Source organism: Rhyacophila brunnea, unplaced genomic scaffold (assembly GCF_057557595.1).
Source record: "Rhyacophila brunnea isolate RB1 unplaced genomic scaffold, BYU_Rbru_1.0 scaffold_5, whole genome shotgun sequence".
Classification (NCBI taxonomy): Eukaryota; Metazoa; Arthropoda; class Insecta; order Trichoptera; family Rhyacophilidae; genus Rhyacophila; species Rhyacophila brunnea.
In genome coordinates, this window is record NW_028233170.1 from 32,652,356 (window position 1) to 32,665,047 (window position 12,692).

General features: G+C 37.6%; 1 protein-coding gene across 6 annotated transcripts in view; it reads right to left on the reverse strand.

The window, feature by feature from the left end:
* The window catches only part of Piezo (piezo type mechanosensitive ion channel component), a 152,302-nt gene extending 146,479 nt beyond the window's left edge, over positions 1–5,823 (reverse strand). For all 6 annotated transcript variants that reach the window (XM_085956047.1, XM_085956045.1, XM_085956044.1 and 3 more), the window contains exons 1-2: positions 5,615–5,823; positions 4,197–4,269 (exon numbers count right to left, since the gene is read on the reverse strand). In XM_085956047.1, coding sequence (XP_085812173.1) covers positions 4,197–4,257 — 61 coding nt within the window. In that variant the 5' untranslated portion in view covers positions 4,258–4,269; positions 5,615–5,823. The remainder of the gene's footprint in view (positions 1–4,196; positions 4,270–5,614) is intronic.
* Positions 5,824–12,692: the final 6,869 nt, after the last annotated feature.

Genomic DNA, 12,692 nt, shown 5'->3' on the forward strand with positions numbered 1-12,692 from the left:
GGATGTGGGGGCCATGACTGTGCCACCTGACCGAGGCATATTTGTTACCCCCACGGTGCAGCTATGCGACCTGGAATACGCCGCTGACGCTGTCCTATTCGACAACTCAATCGAGGGCATTGGCAACTCGTCTCGCGTTGGTTTGAAAACCACCTAAATCAAATTAAGTATGACTCATTTAGCATAGTGATCTCTGTGCGTGGGCGCGACACCCAAGAGATGCAGGTTCGATCCTGCGGGGTTTTTTTTTCGAATCGAAGATTTTTTTCTATTGGTTATAATATATTTGTTCAATAATTAGAATATTACATTCTTAAATCTTGTGAATTATTCGTTGCATAAAAAAAAAATAATAAGCTATATTTATTCATTTTTTTTGCAGGTGCTGTTAAACTTTCGTTGGCCCATACTACGAAGCAAAATCCCCGAGATTGTAGATAATGTAATATAATCATTTCGGTAGATGTCAAAAGTTTATATTATTTGATTACTTTCATTTGTAATTAAAATTGCTCACAACAACTTTGCCTTGTAAACAATCTGTTTTGGATTAAAATTAATTAAAAAGTCAGTCATTCAAAATCTAACTTATATAATTCAATACTTACGGATTCTGTATTACAGAATCATCTCATTAAAATCTTGCCATGAACTCGCCCCGATAATGGAATTAAATAAAAACTTTATTGTCGGCGAGGTAATTAGCGGAATACTACGCGAGGAAAATGAATGCGATTTTCGGGAGCGATGTGGTGGGTGGTGGTGGAGCGGCAGGGTGCGGCACCAGGACATCACGCACGCAATAAGCCCCCAACCCTGGTGATGATGCACGCGCCTTCTATTCAGTGGGCAGGCGCCACAGTACATTTATTTGCTCGGTAATTATGAGTGGGACAAACCAACAGATAACGCCGAATTACGCACGCCCATTCGAAACGCCACTTTTATTTTCGACCAGATTAATAGGGTTACCTTCATTTATACTCTTTGACTATTAATTAATAATAAATAAAAAAAAACGCACAAATTACCACTTCGGCAAAGTGCTAATAATGCGGCTAAACATTCCGTTCATGTTTTCTGACATTTTTTAATATGCGTGATGGTTTCGGACAATAATTCTCCTTCGTACAAGTATTTTAGTACAAAATACAGGATTAATTTTAGATGTACGCAGACGACCCAAGGGCTCAGACCAGGGAACTCAGAAATAATGGGAACTGAAATACACAACGGGTAAGACGATAGCAGGTAATCGACTCGAGTAAGGATGAATCCGTGTTAAACTTACACACGTGTCTAGAATACGTTTAAAGTCGAATACTGAAAACTGCTCTCGGTATATGCATTTACGCTCCTTTAATGTTGGCGTATTACACACACTATTGCACGTGCATAATGCGTGTTTCATTTTCGTAGGACACTCACACATTCAAAAGCCTGCTTCACCATGCGAATATAGCCTATTGGTATTCTATTTATTATCTGTTCTGTGGCTCAGACATACAACACTGCAGCGTTAGCGTGCGTCGCGCAAGTCTTACTTGATTCTAAGTGCATCCGATTGGAATCTCCAATTGTATTTTTTTACGCAATTTAATATTCTAATCGGATGCATTTGGAATCAAGTAAGCCTTGCATCGAAGCACGCTACCTGCGGTGTCGTGTATCTGAGGCGTAAACGGAGAATTTCAGGTTCCACATTGAAATCTCGTTGTAGCAGAGTAATGAATTCGACCTGCATAATATTTTGTAGATCAGATAACTGGCTTTAAAGTTTTCTTAAAATAGGTGGCGATAAAAATCCCCGAAACATCGGTTAGGATATTTTAGGTTGGATTTACTTAATACGTCCAAACACACTCCATATCACTCACATATTTGTCGCGTGCTACCACAGAATAGATTCATTTGACCATGTCCGATCCTAATCTAAGTTATCCCATATTTATCTATAGTCAAGATTTAAACATTGTTACAATCCAGAAAGCAACCTACTTCCCATTATTTTTGTGATTCGTTTTGTTTTGTGTAGATGTGGAGGTAGGCTGCTAAGATCTGACATAAATAGTGCACATTAAACTTTGTAAGTCATACTTATTCGTTTCATTGAACTAAGAATATAATCTGCAGATGGTGCTGGTTAATTTTTAAAATTCAATTGAACCCTGCCTAAACCAAACCATAATAGTTTAGGTATGCTATGGGCGATCCGACAAAACAGTGCAAACTTTTTCAATCATACATATTTGTTTTCGTTGAATTAAGAATAGGTACATAATATTACAGATGGGGATACAGAACCAAACCATAATCGATAAAAAATATTCTTGTATCTATAAAATATCTAAAATTATGTATGGTTTAACGGCATAATTTTAGATATCTTATAGATAAACGAATATGTTTTTGACTATTATCAACTATGGCGTGAATCAGGCAGGGTTTGATTGAATTTTAAATACTAACAAACACTACAAAAACATTGTAGTATTCGTTCAATGAAAACAAATACCTACGTTTGACTGACAAATTTTAGTATGTACTATTTATGTCGGATTTTAACAGCCTATATCCACCCTTAACCACTGGCATAATACATAGGCAGTCAAAATTGGTATAAAAAACTATAATATTTAATGTAACCAACCGCGTGCCTCCTGGATTTGTATAGCTGATATAGGTACCTATTAGGATTTCAATTTGTCACCCAAACCTGCCTAGACATTATCCATCAGTGGCGTGCAAACGTGCAGTGGTTTACTTTTACGAATAGTGTTGAAAAACACATAACATATTATAGTATCTATATACCCACTATTTTGTTATTATCTATTGAGGTCTTTGTAAGAAATTTCGTCATGACGGGTGGGTGATTTAATAATGAAGCAGTACCAGTGACGTCCCGTGGGGGTAGGAAGATTGAGCATCGCTTAGGGGCGGCAGTCACTTGAAGGGCGGCAATTAGAGGAGAATCATTAGGTATACTATATAGAAATAGGTACCTAAACTTAGTAAGTACCTAATAATGAAAATATCCTTCGATTAAAAAAATCAGCTCACTGTTGGAAACAAAATGTATTAAGAATTAACATAAAAGGTTTATTGTTGTTTTTATTTAATAAAACGCATTTTTTGTAGTACTTATTCCACTTTTAATCAATAGATTAGGACCGGTTTCGTCCGCCTCAGAGGGACGTTTTCAACTAAGTTTTAAAAAGGTTTAATAGGACTGTATTTTTTGTCGGTTTCGCGATGCCTAGTTTACTTCTGTTGTCCTTGGACGTCACGTCCTTGATGACCAGCAATGACACGTGAAGATTTGCGAATTATATTTTGAACTATAGTATAGGTACATATGTACTTACCTAGCTCGGTTGTTTTGAAAGTTGTCAGGTGTATTTTTTAATGTAAGTACCTGAAACCGTGGACTCGCAATATTGTTTATTGAAGTATAGATGGCATTTAAATTGGATTTAGTGGTATACATTTTGTTGTAATGTATCCACACAACACATTTCTTAAATATTGTGGTCATGTAAGGATGATAAAAAATACTGAATAAAAATGGGGCGGCATTTTCTAGGGACGTCACTGAGCAGTACCTATGTAAAATGTGTGATATTGCGGAGTGGTAGCCCTGCCATATTCTAAAAAATATTAACGTATGTGCTATTGTCTATTACAACTACGGAACCATTCGGATAAGAATAAAAATAATCTCCTGTAATTGCACGAGAAATACATAATTATTATCAATTATTTCTGGGGATGTTCCACATAATATGCTATAAACATAAACCATACGCTATTCTACCTACTGCTATAAATACCTATATGCAATCGGCGCATCAGTGCATATAAAACTCTGTCAGATTAGATATATATTATAGACATTATAATAGGTGATTCGTTAGTATCTATTAATGGTACGTATTCAGTAAAAGTTTCTTGGCCTTGGTTAAAACAAATGATGGTCTTTTTGAGTTTATTAATACTTCTTGCGGATTTTTATTCCGATCCAATGGTTAGCGATCGAGTGCAAAGGAGGCGAGAAAGCAACAGTGAGACGTTTTGCTATCGCCATTACTTTAGAACCATTTATAGTGCCTGAAATAAGTTTCATTTAAATTTCAATGTCAATACGATTGGTACCACCTTTATATGTAATGGAAAATTAAATCATAATTACTTACTTGATATTAGACATATTGGAAGAGCTATCCGCAGTAAAACAAATCCTAAAACATTGGCCATGATTCCGTTCCCCTGGAAAAGAAAATCGTAATTAGTTAAAATGTCACACTCTATTAATAAAATGATTTACACGACAGTTTTTGCTGATTTTTTTCTGAATGAGATAAACCATTTATTACACATAATATAATCGGACATTTTTGATAGTCAACCGAAATACAAAACGTGTACCTACATACTTACATAATATTATTAAAGTTATTACAGAAAAAATACATTTAATAACAAATAACTACATTAGAAATAAAATGAGTTTGATTTATACCCATGTGTAAGTTGCCGATTCATTTTATTTTTTCACATAAATTAATAAAAATGAGAAAGATTGGAAAAATACAATACTTAGCACTATTAACAAAGTAATTCCACCATGATATCATACGTTTTACGGTAGTTTAATATTTGGCTGTCTAATTAGATTTATGAAGCGGAAAGGCCATAAGTACACCATGATTTGCTTTACTATTTTAAGTCTTTACTATCAGAAACAGCAATCTCATATTAAATTCACATTATTATTTATATTACAATATTGTTTACTCCATTAAACTTATGTATTTCCAAGATTGAACGTATACAATATAAACAATAAATGTCTTAAATAGTATAAATTATACTAGATTTATTTTTGACCGATTTTATCATTGTTATTTGTAAATATAAAATTTTTATATTAACAATGGAAAAAAATGCCAATCCTGGGACCAGTCCCGGGATTGTCAAATTGTAATCCCGAAATCCCGGGATCAGAATTTTGGATCGGGATTGGATTCCCTAGTCTGGACTATGTTGGTCATCTGTAAAATAATGCGTACCGTAGATCTGAGGTTTTTTTAAATCACTTTCTATTATTACGTTTTTTCTTTGTATATTATCAAAAATAAATTATAATATTATACAATATATGAGCTCAAGATTACGATTTTCGTAAAACACATCTTGGTGTCCACCCAAGTGAACGAAACACATTTTGTGTGTGAAGAATGCTAAACGGAATATAAATAAACCTAAAACATAAATACTTACGCCACCTTTTCCGCGAGTACCTATTTAATGATTTTGATTTGTAATTATGATAGTAGTAGGTACCGATAATAAACACTTCTCAAATATGATAGGTAAGTATGTAGGATCTACTAAACACAAGGAATTTATGTCCCTAGATTTATTTTATCGTAAGTACCTACATTTTTGTAAAAAAAAAAAAAGTAAAATGGTACATATAATCTTAGGTATGCGGTGAAAATAAAATTTCTAAAAACTTTAAATATGATGTCATAATTATATGAAAAAAACAAACTATCAGTGGGTAATCGCTATCAGCTATCACCAATCACTAATAATAACAATAACATACCTGATAAAATAGCGGGAACTAAGCCGGTTTACTACACACACCGTATTAAAATAATGTATGAAACTATGCACTACATTCAACACATTTTATGAGCGCTACATTATTGAATACTGTAACTTTCATAGAACAAAATTACGAAAGTTAAAACACATTTTTTGACGCGCACTCAAAGACACCATCACACAACAAGCACTAAATTGAAAATAAATGCAAATGTCAAAACGCTCGCCGCTCGGTGCTGCCAGCTGCCATAGCCATAGTGCCATAGTGCCATTACAATAATTGTAATGGCAAGAAATTATTTCTTTACGATAATAATATTTTCTATAGTCGTGATACTCAAATATCTTACAATGTAGGTAATAAATAATTTTGAATGCTTCATATTACTATTTTTAAAAATACTGGAGATATTATTGTCTAATTATAAATTTTACTATTATTAAAATATGTAGGTGGATAAATGTAAAACCTTATCCAGGTCTAACTTATCCCGAAAAAATATGTTAACAATATTTAAAAATACTATAATTCCAAGAAATGGTAGCTCAATTCTATCCTGTGTGTCATTGGCCAATAGTAATATTTATTGTGATCTTTTAAAATTTACTGTTTGACAGGTCGACTCAAATGATCAGTCATAATGAAAGGAGTTTTACCTACCAATAAAACTCTTATTATTCATGTTGACTTTGAAGTCCTTGAGATAGGGTTTGCTCTTCCTTCTTCGCGTGAGGTGTTATTCTACTAATTTAATTTCCTTTTTCTTGTCGTTGGTCATTTCTCCCTTTTTATTTACTGGTCAAACCCGCGTGTCCCTTTTTTATGTAGGGAGTTTGGGACTCCTTTGTCTTCATTATGATATGGCTCAAGGAACCAGGTAGAAGTTACCTGGACTTCAAAGTCAACATGAATAATAAGAGTTTTATTGGTAGGTAAAACTCCTTTCAATATTCGAATTTGACTTTGAAGTCCTTGAGATATCTGTTTATTATCACTAGGGCCCGGATTTATATGCTAGTGCATGTTTTGTTAGGGTGTATGCACAGCTATGAGATTTGCACAGAAATCTGTTTTGAAAGACACAGAATCCAAAAATAAAATTTTATTGTGCATATAAATGCATATTTGAGACGTTAGAGCATATTTGAGACATTAGTGCATATTTCATAAATAAATGCATATTTTAGAGCTTTTGAATGTATAATTTTAGTTTTTTTTAAATTATTTTATCGAAATATAACTAAGTTAGGAAGGAAGATAGTTTAGATGCACTTGCATTTTTAATGCCATCTCCGAGCTGTGGATTTATCAGTAGAAAAAGTGAAGTCAACTCGGGCACTATTATTTAAAGTTTGCCCAAGTGGACGTTGAAAGGTAGTTTTCCGCATATAAACAAAATACTGACAGATACCTATGCGGAAAAATTTAATGCCAGAGCATAATATTGAAAAAAATTATGTAATTTTTTTTCAGACAAAAAACAGAAAACAGTATTTAGGAATAGTTAAGTGTGTCGTTTTTGTTTTTTAAGTTATGTTTGGTTTACATTGCATTTATTATTCATTTATTTGCAGGGACTTGTGAAAAAACTATTTTGAAAATAATTGTAATTGATTAACTTCATATTCTTTGTTTGTGTTTTTTGTTCTGATATCGTATTATGTTGAAAAATTATTAACTAGTTATTCGATTTTTTGTCAGTAAATTGGGTAAAGTGGGTATTTACAATTTTTTCCCACGAAAAATGACAATTTTTAACTGCATATTTCTTCGGTTTTAGTGCATATTTTATTGATTTTAAGTGCATACGTGCATGCATATAACGATGTTTTTTGTTGCATACAAATCCGGACCCTAGTTATCACCTGGTGTTGGGTATGCCAAATTCCTGTATGAGACAATGATTCATTGACGAGGTATAGACCATCGTGACGTTCAATGTATAGGGTTGAATAAAGAAGTTAATTGGTTCTTTTCCCCTTCTGATGGTGGTGTGTCCATCGTTCTCTGGTAGTTGTAGTGAAAAATGTCAACTCACTACGCCAGTTACCTATCTTTAAGATAATATCATCTATTGGGTATATTTACAGTTTAAGGAAGCCACCACTGAGCGGACACTGCCTGGTGGTTCTTGTACCCCTGCTTCCAACAGTACTGACCTTATCCGATTCCCTATAACTGTCCTGGTGGCTGGTTTTGGTGGTCCCCTTGAAGATATAAATAATTCCGAAATATCCCCACCTTCCTCTCTCCTTGGGTTTGACATGCAGACGAGTTTCCGTAACCAGAATACTGGGTCGATGTTCTGACACGTGGAAGCGCTTAGCTTCCATTCCGATTGACGCTGCTTGGCGGTATCTGTCTTTGCGCCAAACATTGGCACTACAATTATGTGGTCACCTTTATCCACTAATCCTTGTCTACTATTACTGAGTAGTGTGAGGTCATGAACCCTTCGTCCCGATGCGAGAAACAGCCGAGTAGCTGTCCTGCGAGCCGTTTCGTATATGTTGTACTACACCGGTGTTGTTTTCCTAAGATGATCTAGGTACCACTCGTCCTGGATCCCAAACCGTTGGTTTGACGGGTTTGGTTTTATGTACCGAAATTGCCTTTAACATATTGTGTTGTACTACCACGTTGATGCTGATATCTCCAATGATCATCGGTTTGCAAAATGTGGCTATGGCTGACTTATGCACCAGGATGGTGTTGTACGACAAACCCTCCGTGTTTTGCAAGTAGCCTAGGTATCTGACCAATTCCATTGGTTGAGGGCTATTATGATCCATTAGGATCGTGTTACCCATGTCATTGTCTTCCATTTGTTCCAAGCTGGTTTGTAAGTTTTAGAGTCGAAGGCCGCCATCTGGAAGTAAGGAGTGCCCTTTCTTTCACCATTCAATTTGATGTTATTTTACCCAACCCGAAATTATCCATAGTTAAAGGGATAGGTCCTGGGTCCTTGGAGGTGGACGGTTGGTCTCCATACCTACTAGTGTCATAATATTATGTAGGTGAGGTATTGTATAAGGAGGTACTATCGCCCTTTTTCGTAAGTCCGCTCCCCAAAAACATTGTTTCTAGCTCGGTGGAGTTCAGGTGCGCTAGGACTCGTGGAAGCAAGTTTGGTGGGGGAAATATCCTCGCCAGTCTGAAATCCTATACTCGGCTGAAGGCGTCGTGTAACAGCGCGCCACTGTCTGTAAAGTCTCGTGAAACGTATGTTGTTGTTGTTCACATGTCGTTATGTGCTGTTTCGCTTGCGAATAAATCCACCTCGGTAACTCTCCATCTTTGAAACAGGGGGGTGGTTGCGGTGTTGAACAGGTGCCATTCGGGAATGAGTTGTCTGCGAGAGAGAAGATCTGCTACGCAGTTGTAATTTCTGCGGATGTATTGTGCAATAAACGTGATGTTGGCTCGACTGGCAAATACTGGTATCTGTCGGCATTGGTTTAGGAGGGTGACAGATTTTGTGCCGCCCTCGTTGTTGATGTATGCCACCACTATTTTGTTGTCTCTCTGCAGAAGCCGATCTGATCCTATGATTGCTTGTACCTGAGATTGAATTGCAAACATTTCCTTCCTGTTGGAATGCCATGCCATGCTAACTGGTCTTGTTTCCACGTACCTGATAGGTGGTGTTCATTCAGTTTGGCTCCCCAGCCTGTGTCGGCTGCGTCTATCGTCAGGAAGTGATTGAATGTCGTTCTGTGTGTCAACTCTGAGGATCCTATCACCTGGAGCCACCACATGATGTCCTGGAAGACCTGGCAGCGACGGTGGGATGAATCAACCAAGGGCCGGCACACATATATGTTTTTTCCAAATATTAAATGGCGATTGGAGATAACCAAATATCTGACTCCTGACCATCACACCAGTCAATTTGTGACTGGACACGGTGGGTTCGCTGGCAAGCTCTTTGAGCTTGGACTTGTAAACCGTCCGACATGTCCATGCGGAGGGGAGATCAGGATGCCAACCACATCCTCTGGGAATGTCTTAGAATGTACTCCGAACGGGAGGAGATGCTCAGGTCGGTCCAACCAGTTGTTGGGCCCATCGGGCCGTCCGACTTGGTTGCTACTAAGGCCAATTATCTTGCATTTAAAAAATTTGCGGCGTCTTACTGCGGGCGTGAAGATCTCTTAACATAATTTTTGCTGTCCGTATGATTAGCTTCATTATTTTGTTTTATATACACTAGAATCATTTTTATTTTCATAATTTCCCTGTGCTCTTCTCTCCCCGGCACTTTGCATTAGAAAGTAACTTTAAACTCAGTTAGAACTCACTCTGAGCGTAGCAACCTTAGTCCTGGGTATCTCCTCCTAGGGCATTCCCGGCCTAAAACTTAACTAGATGCTTCACATCGCCAATGTAGGGCCACGTGATACGCCCGATTAAGACCGGGTGTGGTGCGTGGCGGGTTTTGGTTTGGAGGGATTAACTTCAATGTTGGGCCTATGGTGGGATTGTCATCAATTGGCGAGGATGGGACCTCGGCCATATTGATGACTGGAGCGTTGTAGCCGTCGGCAATGCAACCTTTCTCGTGGAGGTAGGATATGAAGTTGAGTCGCCCCAGAAGGGATCGGATATGTGCCTGTCTGAGGGACCAACTGCCTTTTTGTACCTGCGTTAGCAGATGGTGACGGAGTGCTACACACTTATCCGGCGACAGAAACCTCCGCTTGTTGTGTGTGTCCCACGTGATGTCCAGGAACCCTCATTGTTCGCTTGGGATCAGACAGGATCTTTTTATATTTATTAACCACCCTAAAGACTGTAGGAAGGTTATCCTGTATTCCACCTGAACCGAGACTGTTTCTCGGATTGGTTGGCTACTAAGAAGTCGTCTAAGAAAGTGAATATTCTCAGCCATTCTTTCGTAGGCGTTCGGCGACCCAATTGGTCAGGGATGCAAACATAATCGGAGCGGCTGACAGCACGAACTGGAGACACGTGAATTGTAGGAGCTCCCCTCGGTAGGCTCGTCGAACGAATCGACGATGTTGAGAAGGCATGGGTACCTGGAGGTACGCCTGGCTTAGATCTATTATTACTAGCCAGTCTTCTTTTTGTAAGACGGCTGGAACCTTGTAATGGTGAATTAGTTTGAATGGCTTTGGCTGTAGGAACTCATTCAAACGCTTTCGGTTGAAAACAGGGCATAGGGTCCCGTCTTGTTTCTTGATCAGAAACAGGGTTGAGAGAAAACTGGGGGTTGGACCCGCTTCTTCTAGAGCCCCTGAGTTCCTTAAGTCCTCGAGGTGGAGCCCGTACCTCCGATGGAGAACTCCCTCCCCACGGGACGTCGTCCATTGGGAGTACCCTGGCCATAATGTGAGTTCGAGGGCCTTCCGGGACTCTGAGCTCGGAGGAATTCTTGATAGTGCCTCCCGAGTGAAGGTGTCCTTCACTGAAATTTCTTACCCATTTTAAATTTAGAAAATAATGAATTCTATTGTATTTAGTTTAACAGGCATTTTACATACGAGATTGCTAAATATGATACTAAACATAATTTGAGCGTGAACAGTAAGTCGCAGCGTCTATAATAACAAACCATAATTCAAATCTGTAATTGCTCTCTACTCAGACCAATATGATGTCATTTTACCCGGTCGGCGCACGATATTCTGGAACTTACGCATGGCGAAAACTATTAGCACGGCTTAAGTTGTTTTTTAATGGCTTTAGTTCATACTAAGCTTTGGGTTCATTTTAAGTAAACAAAATATATTGCCGGGGCGCAAACGATTTCAGTGAGGATGACGTATACGGTATATAGTGCATGTATTATCACCGATTGGGAATGTGGACACATCGGTTTATGGTTTGCATTACAATAAGTGAGCGATAATATTAAAAACCTATGAAGAAAAAATATGATTTACGATGTTGAACGATGTTTTATAGCAATGCAAGCAGTGCAGTGCACTTGCATGATGTTAGACCAGCCGCCGCTGATTGTGACAGAGTACTTGTTTCATCATTCTATTGCCAAGCGGGAAGTACATAACCTCAAATTTACAATTCGCACGGCTGACTTCTAGAATTATTTTAAACATAAAATAGCGGCTTAGGCAGTTGTGTATAGTTATATTTTATTGTGAATATAGTATACTATCATAAATATATTTTATTTTTACTCATAATATTTGGGATCGGAAAAGTTCTCAAAATATCCGCTAAGAAATGGTGTTTTTTTGTTAGTTATGACATCAATTGAATGCTAAAGTACTCAATTACTATCAATATCGCAACTTTCATGGGGTTGTATTGTACTATATTTTAAAATCGTTTAAATATGACGCACGTACCATTCTTTTCACACACGCGTTCAGCGGGTGTGATACAACATCCTCTCTATTTGGCCATGGAAAGATTAAATTGTGTGGTATTTTGGAGAAGAATATTCAGTTGAAGGAAGTGGTCACAGTATTCAACAATCCAGACGCCAGCACTGATGAAATAGCTGTAGCAGGAGAACAGGTACTTATGGGGTTGTACAGTGATGCCTGTAGACCTGAGGAAACACTGGACACTGCGTTATCGGCTATTCATGAAATCGGCCAAACAGATTAAATTTAATCTATCAAGACTACCACCTACTCGAGACGCAGCGCGACACCATTCGCTGAGAACTACCAAATACAAACTTGGCTTGGCAATGTTAAAAAACCAGAAGATTGGGGGTGGCAGCGAACCAGCAATGGCCTAATACCCATGGAGATCATTAAAGATCCAGTGCCTGAAAAAATACTGAAAGTACTTTCTTGTGCATGCAAGAAGGGGTGCAGTAAAGCATGTACCTGTCGAAAATCAGGGATGAACTGTTCGTCAATTTGCAAGAACTGCAGTGGAGTAAATTGTGAAAATGTAGCAGATATTTCTGGATTGGAGGAAGAGAACGCTGAAGAAGATGACTTTTATACTCAAGCAGAACTTCCCAGTAATGTACAGGTAATGGATGATATGAAATTAATATATATATATATATAATATCACTCCATTCTTTTCAAATTAATGAAATATATATAGTTTCGTAGGATAATGATCCCGA